Source organism: Oncorhynchus mykiss, chromosome 5 (assembly GCF_013265735.2).
Source record: "Oncorhynchus mykiss isolate Arlee chromosome 5, USDA_OmykA_1.1, whole genome shotgun sequence".
Taxonomy (NCBI): domain Eukaryota; kingdom Metazoa; phylum Chordata; class Actinopteri; order Salmoniformes; family Salmonidae; genus Oncorhynchus; species Oncorhynchus mykiss.
Genome location: NC_048569.1, coordinates 62,496,292 through 62,519,129, shown reverse-complemented (window position 1 = coordinate 62,519,129; position 22,838 = coordinate 62,496,292). Strand labels below are relative to the sequence as shown.

At 43.5% G+C, this 22,838-nt stretch overlaps 1 protein-coding gene across 2 annotated transcripts in view; it reads right to left on the bottom strand.

Moving 5' to 3' along the window:
• Positions 1-22,838, bottom strand: part of hcn2 (hyperpolarization activated cyclic nucleotide-gated potassium channel 2) — a 67,396-nt gene that overhangs the window by 41,422 nt on the left and 3,136 nt on the right. For both annotated transcript variants that reach the window (XM_021601253.2, NM_001124448.1), the window contains 3 exon segments: positions 19,034-19,457; positions 16,247-16,408; positions 1,509-1,727 (listed from right to left, as the gene is read on the bottom strand). In XM_021601253.2, coding sequence (XP_021456928.2) covers positions 1,509-1,727; positions 16,247-16,408; positions 19,034-19,457 — 805 coding nt within the window.

The following is a 22,838-nucleotide window of genomic DNA, read 5'->3' as shown; positions in this document are numbered from 1 at the left end:
ATATAGTGTATCATGACTAATCTGTTTCAACACAGAAACCACGGCTAACTTTTTACACTGCGCTGTCAATACGACCACGCACTGACGCCTGTGTTTACACTACCCTGTACAAAGAAACACTTTTGTGGGGATCGGAGGCGAGGGTTCAGACTCATTGTGCCATTATCACTGTGTAATCGGATTCCTGCCTCAGTGTGTATCCCAGTATACTGTATCTCAAGTAGCTGATGATGAATAAAACACCCTCATGAGTGATGGCCTGAGGAAGATCTAGATGTGATGAGCTGTCTTCGCTGGATCACGGTAGTCACATCGTTAGTTCTGACATTAGGGAAGAAGGGGAGCATGAGAGAGAGCAGTTCCAGGAATAACGGGGCCTTCCTGGCTTTACGTGCTCTTCCTGTGATAGGAGGCGTGTGCATCTCTTCAGCTAGAGATCTCTCTCCATCTCGGTCACCGAGTAGGGAGTAGTAGGGATTGATGTGCTGTGTCAGGAGCATACTTGTTGTAACCGGTCCGAACAGTCCTGAGATAATGTAATGGGCATATATTTAGCTAGGGAACAGAGAGTGTGGTTTCACTCTACATTAAGTGGCCTAAATGTATGTTTTTGAGAAGTTACATAAAGAGGTAGTGTAGTTACAGAGTAGGTACAAATTGCTACATAGCACTAACTGTTGCATCTCCATCACTAGGGAGTAAGGAATAGGGAGAAGCACATCTCTATTGAACGTTTGTATTCATTATCCCATGCAGGGGAAATTACTTACAGCGGGTGCACTTGTGTATGAATGATAGTATGCAGTGGATACAGATCATGTCAAATTGGTTCAGGGAAACCCTTTCCTGTGAATTTAGTCTAACTTTTATCTTACTGTACTAGCCGACTTAATGTTATCTGATCGGAGACTTGGTTTATATAATCCCTCATTCAAATGCAAATTCATTCTGTTTCAAGCACACAATTTCCCCTCGTCGCTCCCTAGTATTGTGAACCAGAAAACAGGATGATTATCTCTCCAAGATAATAACAAAAAGGTATTGGAGACTGAGACAGAGGGCAGAAACTAGAGACAGGATGGAATCCTGTCTCAGGTCTTGAAGAGAAGCCAAACAGTAGATGACAGAAGCGGAGTCGGAGGCACTGTTCTCCTCTGTTCTCAACATTAGCCAGATGCTGCAATTAGACAACAAAGCCTGGCAAATGATTGCAGGCCAGGGGGACATGCTGCTGACAGACTGAATAATACTCCACCAGATCACCCAGTATCTAAGAACTCTATGGAGACTCAGCTGCAATGTCCTTATAGAGCAGTGTTCTCCTTCTTAAGAGACTTGACCACATGCTTTGATCTGACGACACAGACTGGTGGATGCCGGTAGGGACAGGGATTTTCCTGACTATGTGACTTGACCAGGGAAAACTCTAGGCCGTACTAATAACCTGTGTCTACGGCTCTGAGTTTCTCCTGGTCACGTGGCTTGGTCCTCATCGACGGCGGTCTTACCTTCTCCTGGTACTGGCGCCGGGATGAGTCCAGGGACTGGATGAGGGCAGTGGCATGGCCAATGAACATGGCATAGCAGGTGGCGCCCACGATCATACTGAGCATGGTCAGCCAGATATCAGACATGCTCTCTGGGGCTTGGCGCCCGTAACCGATACACAGCATGTGACTCATGGCCTTGAACAGGGCAAAGGAGTACAGCTCGCTCCACGAGTCGTTCTGTTGGGAGAGAGAAAAAAACAGGGTTTTTGTTACAAAAAAGGATATTATATAGAAAGAATAACATTGCATTAAAACCACATTTTCAATCTCACTGTACAAAAAAACATGACTATGATACCAACCTAAAAGTCTAAAATAGAAAGCCTTTAAAAAGAGAGAGAAAGAGAGAGCGAGAGAAAGAGAGAGGGGGGGGGGGGTATGAGAAAGTTCCTGGAAGAAAGCTGAGATCTCTCCTCTGGAGAAGGTAAGGAGTTTGGCTCCATTGTACTAGCTTGCTGTTTGTTGAAGGCCTAATCACTCCACCATAGTGTTGTTGACTCAGGTATAGAAGGCCTCTTCAGACTGGGCTCTAATGAGGAGCCATTACGTCTGCCTCCTCCACTCTGCCTTTGATTTGTGTATACAGTGAGACTAGTCATGTTAGAATCATTATAAACACTGTCTACTCAGCCGTAAACAGCAACACTGACTGAGAAACGCTGCCTGGCTACAGGTTTGCTCATCCAGGGAAATGTCACTGTTAATCTTCTCCTCTGCCATCTACAGTGCTTTTGGTTCAGAGTTAGACTGGCCTGGCGGTATTAGTTATTCTGTTTATTTGGCAGGTACAATGTACAACAAAACATACGTCTCAGAGTAAGAGAAGTGATCCGTTGCACCAGCTTTAGCAGACATTTACACCTGCAGTCCCCTGGCAGGTGAACATATAAACATGAAAACATTAAGTACAGACATTTAAAAAAACATGCTTTACAGAGCTATCTGCATGCCATAGAGAGCCGAGCCGAACAGAGCAGTCTCCACTATCAACGGTTGACTCCTTCTGGATCGGCTATCTGCATGCCGTAGAGAGCCGAGCCGAACAGAGCAGTCTCCACTATCAACGGTTGACTCCTTCTGGATCGGCTATCTGCATGCCGTAGAGAGCCGAGCCGAACAGAGCAGTCTCCACTATCAACGGTTGACTCCTTCTGGATCGGCCATCTGCATGCCGTAGAGAGCCGAGCCGAACAGAGCAGTCTCCACTATCAACGGTTGACTCCTTCTGGATCGGCTATCTGCATGCTGTAGAGAGCCGAGCCGAACAGAGCAGTCTCCACTATCAACGGTTGACTCCTTCTGGATCGGCTATCTGCATGCCTTAGAGAGCCGAGCCGAACAGAGCAGTCTCCACTATCAACGGTTGACTCCTTCTGGATCGGCTATCTGCATGCCGTAGAGAGCCGAGCCGAACAGAGCAGTCTCCACTATCAACGGTTGACTCCTTCTGGATCGGCTATCTGCATGCCGTAGAGAGCCGAGCCGAACAGAGCAGTCTCCACTATCAACGGTTGACTCCTTCTGGATCGGCTATCTGCATGCCGTAGAGAGCCGAGCCGAACAGAGCAGTCTCCACTATCAACGGTTGACTCCTTCTGGATCGGCTATCTGCATGCCGTAGAGAGCCGAGCCGAACAGAGCAGTCTCCACTATCAACGGTTGACTCCTTCTGGATCGGCTATCTGCATGCCGTAGAGAGCCGAGCCGAACAGAGCAGTCTCCACTATCAACGGTTGACTCCTTCTGGATCGGCTATCTGCATGCCGTAGAGAGCCGAGCCGAACAGAGCAGTCTCCACTATCAACGGTTGACTCCTTCTGGATCGGCTATCTGCATGCCGTAGAGAGCCGAGCCGAACAGAGCAGTCTCCACTATCAACGGTTGACTCCTTCTGGATCGGCTATCTGCATGCCGTAGAGAGCCGAGCCGAACAGAGCAGTCTCCACTATCAACGGTTGACTCCTTCTGGATCGGATTGTATCTGTTTTGAATTTCTTTGAACTCCATTTGCATTCAATTCAAAATGCTTTAGTTGGGAGAGGAGTTGGGGTGGAAATCAGGAGAAATGAGTGCGAGGCACCATTAGATTGTTTTGAAATGTGACAGAGCGAATTGGATGGAAAGGAATAATGGAAGAGGACAGATAGGTACTGTGTGGAATTGCATGGGGATGAGATGAGATGAGATCTTGGGAGCACTCAGCAGTCAGCACTGAGGAGGGACTGCCAGTAAAGAGCCAAAACAGAGATGGAGATGTATTTGTGTGTCCTCATATGGAACCTCCCTCCCTCTCTCTCTCTTTGCTAGGGGCAGCTTTAGCCTCAGACCTGGTCCCAATACCTTGGGTGTGCAATAGAGGCAGAGCTGCATCTCTTTCCTTCTCTCTCTCTCTTTCTCTCTCTGTCCCCCTGGTCTATCAGCATGCTGCCTACAGAGCATGCCCGCCAGGCAAACAGCAGCAGCAACCCGTCACCCTGAGCTCCAAACTCTGAGCCGGAAATAGCACACACAAACACACGCACCCATCCAATGCCAGATCAGGACAGAATTAGCAGCAAATGTTCTCTATTGTGGACTGTGGTCTCAAGACTGAGCTGAAATATATATATATATATTTATATTAACCTTTATTTAACTTGGCAAGTCAGTTAAGAAAAAATTCTCATTTACAATGACGGCCTACCCCGGACGACGCTGAGCCAATTGTGTGCCGCCCTATGGGACTCACGGCCGGATGTGATACAGCCCGGATATGTGTACTCCCTACCACCAGGCCTGTTTGACTGACATGTGCAGGTAGCTACAATAACTCTGTCAGAGCCAGAGAAACTGTCCAACATGGATGAAAAAATAATACATTCAGATAAAGTCATGCCTTTAAGAAATGTGACAGGGAGATGTAGCTAGCTGCTCTGGCTCGGCCTGCTTGCAGTAGCTTATCTGAATTTACAATGTTCACCCAGGCTTTTATACTAACGTCTCTATGCTGCCTCACTGCACCCCGAGTTTGAGGAACTGAGCACAGCACACACACACACACATCGCCTGTGATCTAAAGACCCAATCCCCAGTGCAGATGACTGAACATCCTCCACAGTACTGACACATCCATTTTCTCTGTCTCGGTAGGACAATACCATATTTTACCCACTGCACTGTGTGTGTATGTGTGCCTGTGTGTGTCGCACCGCGCCATTACTGCTTCCATAGCGACAGGGAGTTGACAGAAATGCTAATCTATTAGAACATGCATCCATCCTACAGGTACGGGAGCTCAGATTTGTGATTAAATGATGAAACATAGTCCCCAATCCCCACAGCAATAACGTCAACAGACAGCCTGGTGTTTAGACAGGAGCAGGTGAATCATCTCTGTTCTGTACTCTGATTCTCACACCGATATGATATAGGCATACACTTTCCACTAAAAATAACTATTACAATGACAATGGGTGACATGTGGACCCAGCTCATAAGGTATTGGCTCTGAGGGATAGTGTGGAATACACACCACAGCTCCATTGAAGCAGGCTACAACCCAACATTCTCTGCCAAGGAGAAGGTGCAAATGCTAGAGAAAAATCAAATCCCCCAGTCTAGTGTGCAACCGTCACTTAGGATCAAACTCTACACCTTTCACTACATGATGCACGCCACTGAGCTCTGTTTTGTTATTCACAATTCAGCAGCAATACAGAGGATAATCTCCCCCATCCATTGCATTAGTCATTCCCCAGCTAAAGGAACAGGGGCAAAGCCTAATTGTACATAATCCATTTACAGAGAGGAGCACTCATGCAGTATGGGTTGTGCATGATCTATGATGGCATAATCAGAGATAAACGCAGATTTGTTCCAAGATCCTGGAGGGAGGTAAGATGTGGAAGGAGAAGGGAGGAGGGGTTGTGGTGTGTGTGTACGTGTGTGCATGTGTGTGTGTGTGCAGGCGTGTGTGTGTGTGTGTGTGTGTGTCTGTGGACTTTTTGTCACTATTGCTCCCTCACTTCTGCGCTGTGCCTCGGAGCTTACGTTTAACCTCTGAGTGGCCTGCCTTCATAGATGGATAACAGTGAGAGCTGAGTAAAAGGCTCTTTCTTCAGCTACATTCACCATGTCAGATGCCTAAACTGGTACAGCCATCTTTACCATCCCTAAGGGCCATGGGTAGGCATGAAAGGAGGGTTGAGATGCTGAGCCACTCTAATGGATTCAGTCATTTAATAAAGGGAGGATATCCTTATTAGCCATTGAAACAAGGGTATTTCCTGTGGCTCTGTGGGTGGGGGTGTGAGTGTGTGTGTGTGTGTGCGCGCACATACAGTGCCTTCAGAAAGTATTCACACCACTTGACTTTTTCCACATTTTGTTGTCTTACAAAGGGGGATTATGATGGATTTCATTGTCATTTTTGGCCAACGATCTACACAACATGTCAAAGTGGAAGAAAAATCCTAAAAAAAATTTATTGTGTCAAATAAAACACTAATATATCTTGATTCGATAAGTACTCAATCCCCTGAGACAATATATGTTAGAATTACATTTGACAGTGATTATAGATGTGAGTCTTCTGGGTAAGTTTCTAAGAAATTTGCACCCCTGGATTGTACAATATTTGCCCTTTTTTTTATTCCTTAAACTCTGTCAAGTTGGTTGTTGATCATTGCTAAACAGCCATTTTTAAGTCTTGCCATCGATTTTCACGCCAATTTAAGACAAAAATGTAAGTAACTAGGTCTCGTCTTGGTAAGCAACTCCAATTTAGATTTGGCCTTGAGTTTTAGGTTTAACTCTTCTTAGCTCCATTCCGTTTCATTTTATCCTAAAAAATATCCCTATTCCTTGCCGATGAGAAGCATATCCATAACATGATGCAAGCCACCACCATGCTTGAAAATATGAAGAGTGGTACTCAGTGATGTGTTGTGTTGGTTTGGCCCAAACGTAACGCTTTGCATTCAGGACAAAAAGTTAACTTCTTTGCCACATTTTTTTGCAATGTTTTACCTGGTTGTAAACAGGATACATGTTTTGGAATATTTGTATTCTGTAACAGGCTTCCTTCTTTTCACTCTGTCATTTAGGTTTGTATTTTGGGGTAACTACAATGTTGTTGATCCATCCTCAGTTTTCTCATATCACAACCATTAAAAACTCTTAACTGTTTTAAAATCCCCATTGTCTTGATTGTAAAATCCCTGAGTGGTTTCCTTTCTCTCTGGCAACGTAGTTAGGAAGGATGCCTGTATCTTTAGAGACTTGGTGTATGGATACACCATTCAAAGCCTAACAAATAACTTCACCATGCGTACAGGGATATTCCATGTGTAACTCTGTGTTGTTGTTTGCGTCACACTGCTTTGCTTTATCTTGGCCAGGTCGCAGTTGTAAATTAGAACTTATTCTCAACTGGCTTACCTGGTTAAATAAATGTGAAATATATATAAATATATTTTTTTAACTAAATTGCTTTGGATAAAAGTTTAATATATTACATTATTACTTTAACCACAATTATTGAACACAGAATGAGTCCATGCAACTTTTGTGATATGTTAAGTACATTTTAACTCCTGAATTTATTTAGGCTTGCCATAACAAAGGGGTTGAATACTTATCAGCTCAAGACATTTCAGCTTTTCATTTTTTATTAACTTCGAAAATGTTCTACAAACAAAATTCCACTTTGATATTATAGGATATTGTGTGTAGATCGGTGACACAAAATCTAAATTTAATACATTTTAAATTCAGGTTGTAACACAACAAAATGTGGAAAAAGTAAAGGGATGTGAACACCGTCTGAAGGCTCTGTATGTGTGTGTATGTATAGGTGTTTTTTTAATAAATAAATAAAATACATATATATATATATATTGCACCTTTATTTAACCAGGTAGACTAGTTGAGAACAAGTTCTTATTTACAACTGCAACCTGGCCAAGATAAAGGAAAGCAGTGCGACAAAAACAACAACACAGAGTTACACATGGGATAAACAAACGTACAGTCAATAACGCAATAGAAAAGGTCTATGTACAATGTGTGCAAATGTATTAAGATTAGGGAGGTAAGTCAATCAATAGGCCAAAGAGGCAAAATCATTACAATTTAGCATTAACACTGGAGGGATAGATGTGCAGATGATGATGTGCAAGTAGAGATACTGGGGTGCAAAAGAGCAACAACAACAAAAAATACAAATATGGGGATGAGGTTGTTGGGTGTGCTATTTACAGATGGGCTGTGTACAGGTACAGTGATTGGTAAGCTGCTCTGACTGCTGATGCTTAAAGTTAGAGAGGGAGATATACGTCTCGTCTTAGTAACTGTATTTTCCCTGGCTGCCCTGCATCTTCTAGCCAGATGAACCCTGGCATGAGAGCCGGATTACTCTACCTCAGGTCTAAGATCATAAAGGACAGATGGATAATGAGATGATCCAGGGCTTTATTATAATTCTATTGATCTAAGAGCCATACAGGATAAGGTATATGAGATGAAAGCACCTGGCCCTGACTTGGGCTTCATAACAGAGGGGACATTTTTATTTAATTTGATCAGGTGCTATAAACTTAAATCCTGGCTTATAGCAGAACAGTCTGTATCTAATAACAATGAGGTGGGTGCTTATATTTGTCCTATTTCAGACATGTACCAAGTGTGTGTCATACTCATGTGTGAATTGGAAATCCCAACTCCCCGAGACACCCAATGGCAACCCTGGAGCAATTAGGGTTAATTGCCTTGCTCGACCTAGTTGGCTCGGGGATTCAAACTAGCAACCGTTCGGTTACTGGCCCAACACTCTAACCGCTAGGCTACCTGTCGCCCCGTATCAGTGGTCAGATCAGGGAGGGTCAGGTATTATAACATGTTGACTTGCTGACTTGCTGCACCCTCGACAACTACTGTGATTATTATTAATTGACCATGCTGGTAATTTATGAACATTTGAACATCTTGGCCATGTTCTGTTATAATCTCCACCCGGCACAGCCAGAAGACGACTGGCCACCCCTCATAGCCTGGTTCCTCTCTAGGTTTCTTCCTAGGTTTTGGCCTTTCTAGGGAGTTTTTCCTAGCCACCGTGCTTCTACACCTGCATTGCTTGCTGTTTGGGTTTTTAGGCTGGGTTTCTGTATAGCACTTTGAGATATCAGCTGATGTAAGAAGGGCTATATAAATAAATGTGATTTGACTGGCTGTTTGATGAAGGGACCTCCTGGTAATTCTCTCCCACGGGGCCTTAAGATAGTTGGAGGAAAGCCTCTCCCACACCTGATGCTCTGGCTCAGTGAATTAGCCCAGTAGGGACCTGGAGAAGTGGCTTCCTGTGTGTTTGTGTGTGTGTTACAGCTGGGCGGAATACCATATTTTACTATACTGAAGACTTGTATTGATGCAAGGACCGGCTTGTGTTTTTACTTCTATAACGGTATTTCACTGTTTGGTTTGTTAAATGTGATACGCCACTCTGCCGCGTGTAAAGACCGTTTGTATAGGTTACTTCGCTATACTTAATTTGTCTCTCTCGCTCTCTCATACAACAAGCCCCACCCTGCCACGTGACTCGAGGAGCGCAGTTGTCGTTTCTCGACCATTTGCTGTTCACTCTTCAGTCTGCATGTTCAAGACTGACAACATTGCTCCACTTTGCTTCCAAATATAAATCCACAAGCATTCTATAATTACACTTAGTTTGTGTATCTTACTGTCTGCAAACAGCTAGTTTGTATTTTCTTAGCAAGTTGTGGCTACAATAAATCATGTTTGCTCCAATTGCTTTACGCTAGTTAGCTGGCTAGCTGGTTGTTTGTGCATTAGTATCTTCTAAATCAGAGAGAAATAGGCAAAGCATGAATATGTTAGCTGTATTACATTTAATGAAGACAAAGATTAAAGGGTCTCCTTGGAAACACTGACCAACATTTTGGTTCCTACCCTGTCACAATAATGCCACCCTGGCTTTTTCATTCGTTGTCAAACGAATGTCAAACTACACTGTATTCAAAGTGCCTATTGTTATATTCTAACTATAGAATTATAATAATCATTGTATTCCCCCTTTTCCAACAGTTTACCCAAGTGTTTTGATCTAAATTGCAAGTCAAATCGCAATTTCAATAGTTCGGACTCTATGTTTTGCACATATTGTGCAGACCAACATGGCAGTGTGGAAATAATCTCAAATGAGTGCAGGGAATGCAGAAATTTATGAAAATGCTTAGGGGGGGTTGAAATTAAATTGAACAGTATAAAACAATCAGAAAGGAGACAGAGCCATTGAAATCACTTAGAATGTACAGTTGATGTCGGAAGTTTACATACACTTAGGTTGGAGTCATTAAAACTTTTTTTCAACCACTTCACAAATTTCTTGTTAACAAACTATAGTTTTGGCAAGTTGGTTAGGACACCTACTTTGTTTACATACACTAAGTTGACTGTGCTTTTAAACAGCTTGGAAAATTTCAGAAATGATGTCATGGCTTTAGAAGCTTCTGATAGGCTAATTGACATCATTTGAGTCAATTGGAGGTGTACCTGTGGATGTATTTCAAGGCCTACCTTCAAACTCAGTGCCTCTGATTTTCCCATGATGTCAAGCTAAAGAAATCAGCCAAGACCTCAGAAAAATAATTGTAGACCGCCACAAGTCTGGTTCATCCTTGGGAGCAATTTCCAAACGCCTGAAGGTACCACGTTCATCTGTACAAACAATAGTACGCAAGTATTAACACGATGGGACCATGCAGCCGCCATATCGCTCAGGAAGGAGACTCGTTTTGTCTCCTAGAAATGAACGTACTTTGGTGCAAAAAGTGCAAATCAATCCCAGAACAACAGCAAAGGACCTTGTGAAGATGCTGGAGGAAACAGGTACAAAAGTATCTATATCCACAGTAAAACAAGTCCTATATCAACACAACCTGAAAGACCTCTCAGCAAGGAAGAAGCCACTGCTCCAAACCCGCCATAAAAAAAAGCCAGACTATGGTTTGCAACATGGGGACAAAGATCATACTTTTGAGGAATGTCCTCTGGTCTGATGAAACAAAAATAGAACAGTTTGGCCATAATGACCATCCTTATGTTTGGAGGAAAAAGTCGGAGGCTTGCAAGCCGAAGAACACCATCCCAACTGTGAAGCACAGGGGTGGCAGCATCATGTTGTGGGGGTGCTTTGCTGCAGGAGGGACTGGTGCACTTCACAATATAGATCATGAGGAAAGAAAATTGTATGGATATATTGAAGTAACATCTCAAGACATCAGTTAAAGATTGGTCGCAAATGGGTCTTCCAAATGGGTCTTCCAAATGGACAATGACCCCAAGCATACTTCCAAAGTTGTGGCAAAATGGCTTAAGAACAACAAAGTCAAGGTATTGGAGTGGCCATCACAAAGCCCTGACCTCAATCCTATAGAACATTTGTGGGCAGAACTGAAAAAACATGTGCGAGCAAGGAGGCCTACAAACCTGACTCAGTTACACCATCTCTGTCAGGAATGGGCCAAAATTCACCCAAATTATTGTGGGAAGCTTGTGGAAGGCTAACTGAAACGTTTGACCCAAGTTAAACAATTTAAAGGCAATGCTACCAAATACTAATTGAGTGTATGTAAACTTCTGACCCACTGGGAATGTGATGAAAGAAATAAAAGCTGAAATAAATCAATCACTCTACTATTATTCTGACATTTCACTTTCTTTAAATAAAGTGATGATCCTAACTGACCTATGACAGGGAATTTTTACTAGGATTAAATGTCAGGAAATGTGAAAAACTGAGTTTAAATGTATTAGACTAAGGTGTATGTAAACTTCCGAATTCAACTGTATGTGTTGCCACCATAGGATCATAGACTACTCATAAAGCAAATGTAGAACTATTATTCAAAAACAGAAAATACAGTCAAACTTTCAAAAATGTGAAAAGTATTGTGGCCACAGAGATGTGTGTGTCTCTGTTCTCTGAGCAGCATGAAGGATGCAGACCAGGATGCAGTGAGTAGACAAGCAGCCACTCGAAGTGAACAAGTCTCGAGTGGCAGGGAGATGGATCATTTAACGCTGCGTCTCTCATTTGAAGCCATCCGCCTCCAGAGAATTGCTGACCTTGGTTGCTGGGAGATGCCAGCCAGCCTGCGCCTGCCTGCACCCGATCGCCCAGGACGACTGTTCTCAGGGAAATTGGCATGGAGTACACAGAGTAGGGGCCCAGCTCAGAGGAACAGAACATCAACAGGACCGAGAGGCATGGGTTCGTGTGTATGTTTGTGCACGAGGCGTACGCGACGTACACTCACAGTGTGTCAGAGTGTGTGTGTGTCAGAGTGTGTGTGTGTCAGAGTGTGTGTGTATGTGTGTGTGTGTGTGTGTGTGTGTGTGTGTGTGTGTGTGTGGCATACACACAGCACTGCACCCTACCTACCATCATCCCAAATCAAGGAGGGAGGTAAGGGAGGGGGCCAAACACAATTACTGCACAGTAAGAGACACTGAGTCAACGTCTGCGCTTGCCATAATCCTGGGCCTGGTTCAGAGACAGTGATGTAGAGCTGGCACGTAGTAGTGGAGCAGTCTACCCAGGCAGGCACAGTCCACCCAGACCCAGGCCAGTCTGAGGGGAGATGTGGGAGAGATAGAGCCACCCTCCACCATCTCACTGCTCTCTACTATGGGGTAATGGTGGCCATCTGGAACTAGAGACCTGGAACCTACAGCTCTTTTAGTTTAAATCAAATCAATTGCAGCGAAATGCATCGGTTTCTAGCTTCAACAGTGCAGTAATATCTAGCAATAAAAAAATAACATACACACATAATCCAGAAAAATACAAAAATAAATTATGTAGTATAAGCCATGACTAGAATACAGCATATACAGTACCAGTTAAACGTTTGGACACACCTACTCATTCAAGGGTTTTTCTTTATTTTTTTACTATTTTCTACATTGTAGAACAATAGTGAATACATCAGAACTATGAAATAACACATATGGAATCATGTTACAACCAAAAAAGGGTTAAACTAATCAAAATATATTTTATATTTGAGATTCTTCAAAGTAGCCACTCTTTGCCTTGATGGCAGCTTTGCACATTCTTGGCATTCTCTCAACCAGCTTCACCTGGAATGCTTTTCCAACAGTCTTGAAGGAGTTCCCACATATGCTGAGCACTTGTTGGCTGCTTTTCCTTCACTCTGCGGTCCAACTCATCCCAAATCATCAAAATTGGGTTGAGGTAGGGTGATTGTGGAGACCAGGTCATCTGATGCAGCACTCCATCTCTATCCGTCTTGGTCACATAGCCCTTACACAGCCTGAAGGTGTGTTGGGTCATTGTCCTGTTAAAAAACAAATATAGCGCCTCTAAGGCGCAAACCAGATGGGATGGCGTATCGCTGCAGAATGCTGATTTTTGCGACTGCACTTGAAGAAACTTTCAAAGTTCTAGACATTTTATGGATTGACTGACCTTCATGTCTTAAAGTAATGATGTTCTTTGCTTATTTAAGCTGTTCTTGCCATAATATGGACTTGGTCTTTTACCAAATAGGGCTGTCTTCTGTATACCACCCCTACCTTGTCACAACACAACTGATTAGCTTAAACGCATTAAGAAGGAAAGAAATTCCACAAATGAGCATTTAACAAGGCACACCTTTTAATTTAAATGCATTCCAGGTGACTACCTCATGAAGCTGGTTGAGAGAGAATGCCAAGAGTGTGCAAAGCTGTCATCGAGGCAAAGTGTGGCTATTTGAAGAATCTCAAATACAAAATATATTTTGATTTGTTTAACACTTTTTTGGTTACTAAATTATTCCATGTGTTATTTCATAGTGTTGATGTCTTCACTATTATTCTACAATGTAGAAAATAGTCAAAATAAAGAAAAACCCTTGAATAAGTAGGTGTCCAAACTTAACTGGTACTGTACATATACATTTGGTGAAATAGTATGTAAAAATTATTAAAGTGACCACCGAAAGGTTGCTGGATCGAATCCCCGAGCTGACAATATAAAAATCTGATGTTCTGCCCCTGAGCAAGGCAGTTAACCCACTGTTCCCCGGGCGCCGAAGGCGTGGATGTCGATTAAGGCAATTCCCCCCACCTCTCTGATTCAGAGGAGTTGGGTTAATTGCGGAAGGCACATTTCAGTTGAAGGCATTAATTTGTACAACTGTCTAGGTATCCCCCTTTCCCTTTCCCAATGACTCTGTACATAGGGCAGCCTCTAAGGTCTCTAAGGTGCAGGGTAGAGTGCTGGGTGGTAGCCGACTAGAACAGTAAGGTTCAGGGCAGGGTACTGGGCGGAGGCCGGCTAGTGGTGACTGTTTAACAGTCTGATTGACTGGAGATAGAAGCTATTTCTCAGTCTGTCGTTCCCAGCTTTGATGCACGTGTACTGCCCCTGTCTTCTACATGGTAGCAGGATGAACAGGCTGTGGCTTGGGTGGCTCTTTTAGTTCCTGCCTGAACTATTTGTTTTCACATGAACATGTCTCAATACTTCCTTATTTGGACTTGGAATTAGCATGTGCAGAAGCATTTGTGTTTTTACCCATTGGAGTTTTATGTTACAGCACAGCACTATCATTAAGGCAACTCAACAGGTTGCAGGTTACTCTATGCTTGTAGAACATAAATGTGTCTCCTGTGTTGTTAGATAGTGCTTATGGCATGACAGTGCTTATGGCATGGCTGTTAGTTGTAATGGCATGGCAGTAAAGGTCCTGAAGACCTGGGGTGGTGGTTCTGGGGCTGCCAGCTACTCTCTCAGCTGTACGGGAGTCCCAGTCAGTCACACCACTTGTCTGCTAAAGCTCCTCCGTTTCAGGTGAACTCTATTCCTCAACCCCAGAGGAGGGCACAGGAGAGGCACGGGGCTCATCAATACACACACGTTTAAACATATCGGATCACTGCAATTTATTGGACAGAGAGTAGGGCTGAAAAATGCCTTTTTAACTCGGTATGGCCCCAGACCCCAGAAAGACTTTGTTCCCAGATGGGAGGGGTTGTATAGGCCAGAGAGGGCTAGATGCCAGCGGGAACATACACAGACAGTGTGATGAAGAGGGTGCAACAGCTTGGCCCCTAAGACCCTCACAAACCTCTACAGATGCACCATTGAGAGCATCCTGTCGGGCTGGTTCAACCCAACACATCACTGGGGACACACTGCCCTCCAGGACATCCATGGCACCCAGTGTCAAAGGAAAGCCAAGAAGATCATCAAGGACCTCAGAACCAAGCAATGTGTTGAATCTCTGAGTCAGGTGCATCTATGTTGATCCTCAGTCATGCTAGCCCTCAGCCTGTTCAAAACACATTTGTCTGTGAGCACTCAGCCAGATATTTATGGCTTGTGAGGGCTGATGGATTGCTAGCACTATGATATCTGGAGAAAGAGAAGGAGAAGACCGGTGTGCTGCTGCAACGTGCCCCCCTGCCTGTTCACGTCTTCTGTCTTTATTCTCTCTGTAGTGTTGTCAGCCTCCTCTCTCTATGAGGAGTCTGCAGGTGGACACAAGCAACGAATCATCTGTGAGTCCACAGACATCAGAGCAAAGAAAAGGAACGGAGTGCAGAGAGAATGACAGGGCCTTTTTATCTTCCTTTCTGACAGCGAGAAAGCGTCGTGTGCTGAATGATTGGGGTCCGGGCCTGAGCCTAGAGAGAGCCTGAGACTAGAACAAACCTTCAACAAGCCTCTTGAGTACTACTATAATTGCTTGTTTACTGCAGGCCTGGGTGAGTGTGTCGTTCTTAGCAGGAGCTGGTTAGAAAACACCTGTTGGTCCATTAATATTTTTGTCTCAGTAAAGACAATATATTCACTCTAATACGGTCTGTGCCTTGGGATTCTTGCTTTTCCCAGCACTGGTATTTTGGATGAGCGTCTACCTCAGACCTCTTTTGAGGTAGGAAATGCTCCTTCACGGCAGCACTTGAATGGTTGATTTTACGGACCTAGATTAAGCTTACTCCTGGACTATAAAGCATGCTCCGTGGAGAATCACCACTGAAAGTGTTTTTAGTCCAGGAATAGGCTTCATCTGTGTCCGCAGCCTAGCCTCAGGGCAATTCGTAAGATTTGGAATGTAAATCTGTTCCCCTCCATTTAGTACGAAACATTACACTACGTTAGGTTACATTACAAATGGAATAGCAGTCGTACAATATATATATATCATACGAATTAAAGGACGTATAGTATTATACGTTCTTCTCTGAAACCAAGTTGCTTGTTGCATGGTAACAACAAAGGAGAATTACAGGGAGAATTTGCATTGGTGGATAAATATCAACAAAGGTTAGGATAATTTATGTAAAAAGTCAGGGGAACTAAAACGACAAAGGTTCAGAAAATGAAGTAAAAAAGTTAGATGAATTGGGCTAAGGTTAGAATATGGATTAGCTCAAATGCTACGGTTGTCCCTGACACGTCTAGAACACGCAACCTTTGGATTGCTAGACGGTCACGGTCCAACGTCCCTCCGATCGTTTCTGTCTTAAGTAACCATACCAAATGTAACATATAAGACTTATTGGAAATGCTAATATTTACATAAAATACCAAACGTCTGCCCGGTAGTCCAGTCTGGTGTCCAGGAATTGGCCCCTAGAGTACCGGATCGAACTACACTCTAGAGTGTGTATTAAGCAGCACTTACCACCATCTTGTTGAGAGAGACCCAACAGTCCTGGGGGAAGTCCTGCAGCATGGGAACCAGGAACTGCAAACAGCCATCCCAGTGACACAGCAGCAGCATCATACCAATCAGGTTGAAGATACGCATCACTGCACTGGCCAGGTCATAGGTCATATGGAAGATCTGTCATGAGAGGGTCAGAGAGAGAGGAGTAAGTGGTGTGTTACACACCTCATTCATTCACCATTTCACATAGACTTAGCCTGTTAACATAGCCAATGAACACATGATTAAAAAAAAAAATTGAAACCGATTCCATTATAAGCATTATCTGGTTACAACAGGATTTGGATTCATGATCGGATTAGTTATTGTAATTAAGTAAGTAAGTTTACCGGTGCCAAAAAATGCACAGTTGCTTTTCTGTACACAGAAGTTGAACGTAGTTTGCCTTGAGAAATGAAGTACATCAAATAACTTCAGTGATGACGGCACTCCTTTCCTGCACTCATCAGAGGCACTGAAAGCTTTGATGAGACAAATATGACCGAGAGGGATAAGCCTGGAGTATCTCCATCGAAGTGTGAGCCAGGTGATTCAGTCACCTCACAAGACCTCACGCAAACCCATGGGTTTAAAGCTTAACCGGACACAAAATGAAAAGCAGCTCTGATAGACAACACAAGGTCGGAGTGCCTCCTTCCGCTGTTTGTAAGTGACTGTATTGGAATATCTGTGGTGAAAAAGGCCAAACAAGCCTCCTTCTGCATGACCTCTTTCTATCTGTCTCAAAAGCCCTAAAATTAAAAACAAAATCCCTGTAATACTGAGTTTGGGTGGTATTGGGTTATTTTCACGGTGCCTGTACAGCTATTTCTGTATCTGTTTATGGACAATTTACCTGCAGCGTACACACACACCTACATAAATGCAATTCGCTTGTCTTACACCATTAAGGTCAGAGGGCTCAGATTGGTGCGTTTAGCGTATCGCGGTGCCCTCACAGGCAGTTGCTCGCCATCTCTCAACTCCCCCTCCATGCTTCTGCTATCAGACTCACTGCCCGCAAGCAACAGGAGGAGAAGGCCTTGAAGGCCTTGCATTTTGATTAGGATCCAATCATGGGCTAAAACTAAGTCTTCAGCTAACTAGCAGAACTATGACATGTAACATGTGTCACTGTCAGTTGGCCGGAAGGGCCAGGGCACATAGCGTAGATGTAACAAGAACCTTGTGGCCTGCAGCCCATTACACAAATAGAAACGCAGGACAAAGCATTACGCAATCCACTCTAACACATTACACAACAGTTCCACAGCCACTAATATGGAAATACTGTATCAATTCAATTAAAATGTAATTGTTTAAGGATTCTGATTCAATCATAATGCTCTAGATGGGAATCAGAAATGAGAGCATGCTAAGTGAAAGTCCTCCTGAACCCACAACGCAATCCCAGAGTGCCTAGTGCACTGCTGCCTGGCCAGCCCAGCTCATGAGAAAGGTAACATCCACTCAGTCTGGACGTGACTGCAAATGGAAGAGGTTGATACAAGCTTCCTATTCCCAGAAAGCCTCAGTGTTTTTACCGCTGCATCCTGTCTAGCACCTAGAACACAAACTAACAAGCACGTACACACAAACAGCCCAATGCAGAGGGGATGACACTCAGGGAATACGTGGGTCCTAGATAGGGTATCAGAGAAGTGCTCCAAACAGCTGTCAGCTACATGCAGTAGTAAAGAAGACCGTGTTCCCAGGTACATCTTGATGAGCACATTGCTCTCTAAGAAAATCAAGTCACTATATGACAACAGCTGTGAAAAATATTGCAGTTCAGGTTCCTCCTTTATTCGGTGACTTGTCTAACTGGCCCTCTCATGCTCCAGATGAGGTGAGCAGCTGCCCTGTGCAGAGCAGAGCTGAGCAGTGGGTGAGAGGCACTCGGTTACGCAAGGGGTTGATTCAATAATTAGGGGGTTGTGTCTGGCTCAAATTACCACTCTGGAATCAAGAAAATAATTGTCCCATTAAGTAGAGTACAGAACACACACAAATGAGTCATCAGACTTGGGTCAGCTCAGAGCCTTTTCTGGAATATCTTAGCTAGCACAGAAGGGGCATAAATGTATGTATAGCCATCCTACCCTCTGTTTGGCCAGTACAGCTTTACACATCCAGTCACATCAGGGTAAAACAGGCCACTGTGACTGGCTGCACACCACAGCCAAAGGTTGTGATGATGAGGCTAACTGGCCAACACAGTCACTGAGAAAGCAAGGCTGTGAATCTCAGCATCCTGCTGATGTATATCACTACAGATACAGAGAGAAAACAGTGTTGAAGGCCTGTGATAGTGTGAGACTAGCCTATTATTGGAAGGACATTACTCTGAAGTAGGTTGGGCTGATGATGTTCATATCTGACTCCCTTCTGTACTTGCCCTGATTTGACAAACTAAAAGAGCTTATTCTTTCTACTGCTGCCTTTGTATCATAGGGGCATTATTGCGGCCTACCCCCTCTTTCCATTGGTCGATGCAAGTACTTAACCTATAGTGTGTAGCCTCTCATTTTAAATTCTAGAAACACATTGCCAATCCCATCTCCTCCTGCCACTGGTCAAAGTTAGACTCTGCCGAGTCATCAACAACCTCCTCCACATTTACTGGATTAGTTGAACAGTGCAGAAGAGAACCTCCCCAGTTATTTTTCTTCTCCTCAAGACCAGTATGTAGGAGATCTAGTTTCAGGCATTTCTTTCACGCCTGCTATGTTAGGTCAAAGTAAGTTCTAGAGCCCAGTTTACCTCTTCCCATTGGTGGATGTAGCGGATTAGCCTGGACAGCCTGAGCAGCCTCAGCAGACTGAGGATCTTGGTAAAGCGTAGGATCCTCAGGGCTCTGGCCGTCTTATACAACTCAGAGTCGATCCCCTTCTCAACAATCAGGAAGATATAATCCACAGGGATGGAGGAGACAAAGTCCACCAAGAACCAGGTCTTCAGGTACGTCCTCTTGATCTTCCTGGGGTCCAGGATAATCTCGGTGTTGTCCTCAAATACAATGCCTGTGCGGAAGTTGAGGACCAGGTCCATGAGGAAGAAGGTGTCAGAGACCACGTTGAAGATGATCCAGGGCGCGGTGGTCTCGTCCTTGAAGAAGGTGATCCCAACGGGGATGATGATGAGGTTGCCCACCATGAACATCAGCATGGTGAAATCCCAGTAGAACCTAGAGGGCAGGAGAAGGAGGTTAGGGGACTGAGAGACAGTTATGGTGGAAGAACTCGGGACACCTGAACTTCAACTCCTGTTCAATCGAGTACAGGCTTAACTAAATTAAAAACAAAGAATGCAATATAACATTTTATTAAATTGTTTGGGGAATGGTCTTGTCGCGAGGGAAGATCCTCGGAGACAGGGCTTCTTGTCATCACATAATCAATGCGGGACCAATTGACAGGTGCTTTTACTTAGTAAGAATACTACAATAACAGTACAGTAAGTGACTAGGGTAGGATGAGTACTAGTTCAAGTAGAAACTGTAGTATCATTGTTTTCATTATGAGCAAATGTTCTTATTTTCTGTTTGCTGTGCATATCACATGCAAGTAGTAGGGAATGGCCAGGAACGTCGCAATACATTATCACTATACCGAGGAGCTGATAAGATACTGTATGTACTGCGATTCTCACGACTCCCACCATTCTCACGAATCACAATTCTACATTTATTGCGATTTGATGTTCCAAACATATTCTCACTATATGTCTGCTGCAGAGACAAGAGAGAGCAGGAGAAAACAAGTTATCATCAGTCCGGGAAATATAAGTGCTGAAAAGAAATTGGCTCCCTATTCTTTATTTTAAAGATGGAGAACAAGCTATGAAGGAAAAGTACTGGTGTTTGGATGCAGGTACAGCCGACTAGTACAAGCTGATGCTACCTACAGTGGCACAAATAAATAAACGATACTTGGAGACAAATATCAATATAGTATCATCTAAAAATAATATCACGATATGTAACTGTATGGATTTTTTCCCTCTAATCACTAAAAAGTTGCTGATGTTGCTGATCACTCTGACAAGTACCCTCTCGACTTACTGCAGCCTGCTCTCTACTGTCCACATCTCACAACACCCTCTGTCAGAAAGGGCCACACTGACAATAACACACACACACACACACAGAGTCAAGCAAACATGTGCATGCAAGCTCACACACAACAAGGCTGGTGGCATAGCCTACCGCAAAACAGTTAACAATCAACAGTCATATCACTGCAACCTGTCAGAAATCAAGTCCATCCTCCTGCTCATGCATGACAAGGTCATGTCAAGGACAGGAGGGGAGGCGATGGGGGAAGAGGGTAATATGAGGGTACAGCTGGATGGTGAATTGATTCTAAATCCTTGCCACAAGGACAAAGGGTGGCATAGGTGAAACCAGAATAGTAGGCCTATATCGGTATATTTGAATTATTGTGACTGCCAGGTTATGTAAGATAGTTACACTACAAGTTTATGGAATTTTGCATATGGAATGTTACACTTGACAATAACATGTGAGGTAAGAGATTGATTAATATTGAAGAGCTCAACTGAAAATACATATTGAATTGTGCACCTAGTGTAATATCAGTGGCTATCAATATTGCTGTCTAATCAACCCAAGGTAATATTTGGAAAGAGTGTAACTGATAGGTGGGACGCTGAGTCATGTCTTGATTGACTGATCGGAAACGGACATCAATGACTCCACTGAGTGAGTGATCATCCTTCCAACGAGAAATTGCTACAGTAGGCTACATAACAAAAATGCCCTAAATGTTGCCGTGAAGTTTGCAAATTGCTCAAATTTACTGTATCGGAGAAGTTATTGGTTGTGAAATAGGCCTAAAAATCACTCTCTGTCTAAACGCACAGTATGTGACAGTATGCTGTCATGTTGACAGTTTTGAATGCCGGGCTGTTTTTCATGGTTCGGGCAAGGCCCCTTAGTTCCAGTGAAATGAAATCTTAACGCTATAGCATACAATAACAATCTAGATGATTCTGTGCTTCCAACTTTGTGGCAACAGATTGGTGAAGCCATTTGTGTCCTGTTTCAGCATGACAATTCCCCCATGCCCAAAGCAAGATCCATACAGAAATGGTTTGTTGAGATCCGTGTGGAAGAACTTGACTGGCTTGCACAGAGCCCTGACCTAAATCCCGTCGAACACCTTTGGGATGAATTGGAACGCCAATTGCGAGCCAGGCCTAATCGCCCAACATCAGTGCCCGACCTCACTAATACTCTTGCGGCTGAATGGAAGCTTGTCCCCGCAGCAATATTCCAACATCTAGTGGAAAGCCTTCCCAGAAGAGTGGAGACTGTTGTAGAAGCAAAGGGGGGACCAACTCCATATTAATGACCATGATTTTGGAATGAGATGTTCGACGAGCAGGTTTCCATATACTTTTGGTCATGTAGCGTATCTCACCCTATGTGAACCTAACCTGCAAACTGAAGGCTACCTAACAAACATACATAACAGTACTACTTTACATTTGTGTTACTGAGTAATGGGTCAGTGTACGTGCCTGTTTGTTTCTCTAAAAGGTCATGTTTCGGAAAGAGGGAGCAATGGGACAGGGTGCTGCTTTATAACACAATTCATCATTCACTTTAAAAACCACTCCAACCTGAACCCTAGAAGAGAGATGATACCTTAACTCTTTCTTGACATCAAGACCTGGAATTGACTTAATAAAAAATCATGGTGCCTCTTATAATTACACGTGCACGTAATGAAATTGATTATCAGTCGGCTTAAAATAGCTGTCACCATACGAGGGAGAGTCTGTCTTAGACCGAAGCGTCTGATTTCGGGGGAAAGCCTAAATGTTTATGGGAATCTATTGTAGAGCGATGTGAGGAAATGGGAGGAGAATAGAGAGGGATAGGGACGAAGCAGCTACAGTGAGATAGCTCAAGCTGTTTTTGCATTCATGAAAGAAATTGTTCCCGATTTTAATTACAGAGTATTAAATTAACACCGACACCTACCCATAACGAAATCCAAAAGATCAAACTAGATTGGTACATTTAGTATTTTCAATATGAAATCTAATATGAATATATTTGCATGGAATAATATCCTGTCAATGCATGCATGGTTCCATTCATGTAACGTTCATATTTTATGAATAAGCATTGACAAAATAAATATGAAACATGTTTGACCAAGTTATGTGACAAAACAATATCAGATGTCTGTGTATGATAATGTAATCCAGGGATGGGCAACTGGCGGCCCACACACCCCCTTTTGAAGGCCCTCGGATCAATACCCCCACCCCCCAAAAAATATATACAGTACCAGTCAAAAGTTTGGACATACCTACTCATTCAAGGGTTTTTCTTTATTTTTACTATTATTGTAGAATAATAGGGAAGACATGAAATAGCACATACAGAATCATGTAGTAACCAAAAAAAGTGTTAAACAAATCAAGATATATTTTACATTTGAGATTCTTCCAAGTAGCCACCATTTGCCTTGATGACAGCTTTGCACACTCTTGGCATTCTCTCAACCAGCTTCTTGAGGTAGTCACCTGGAAT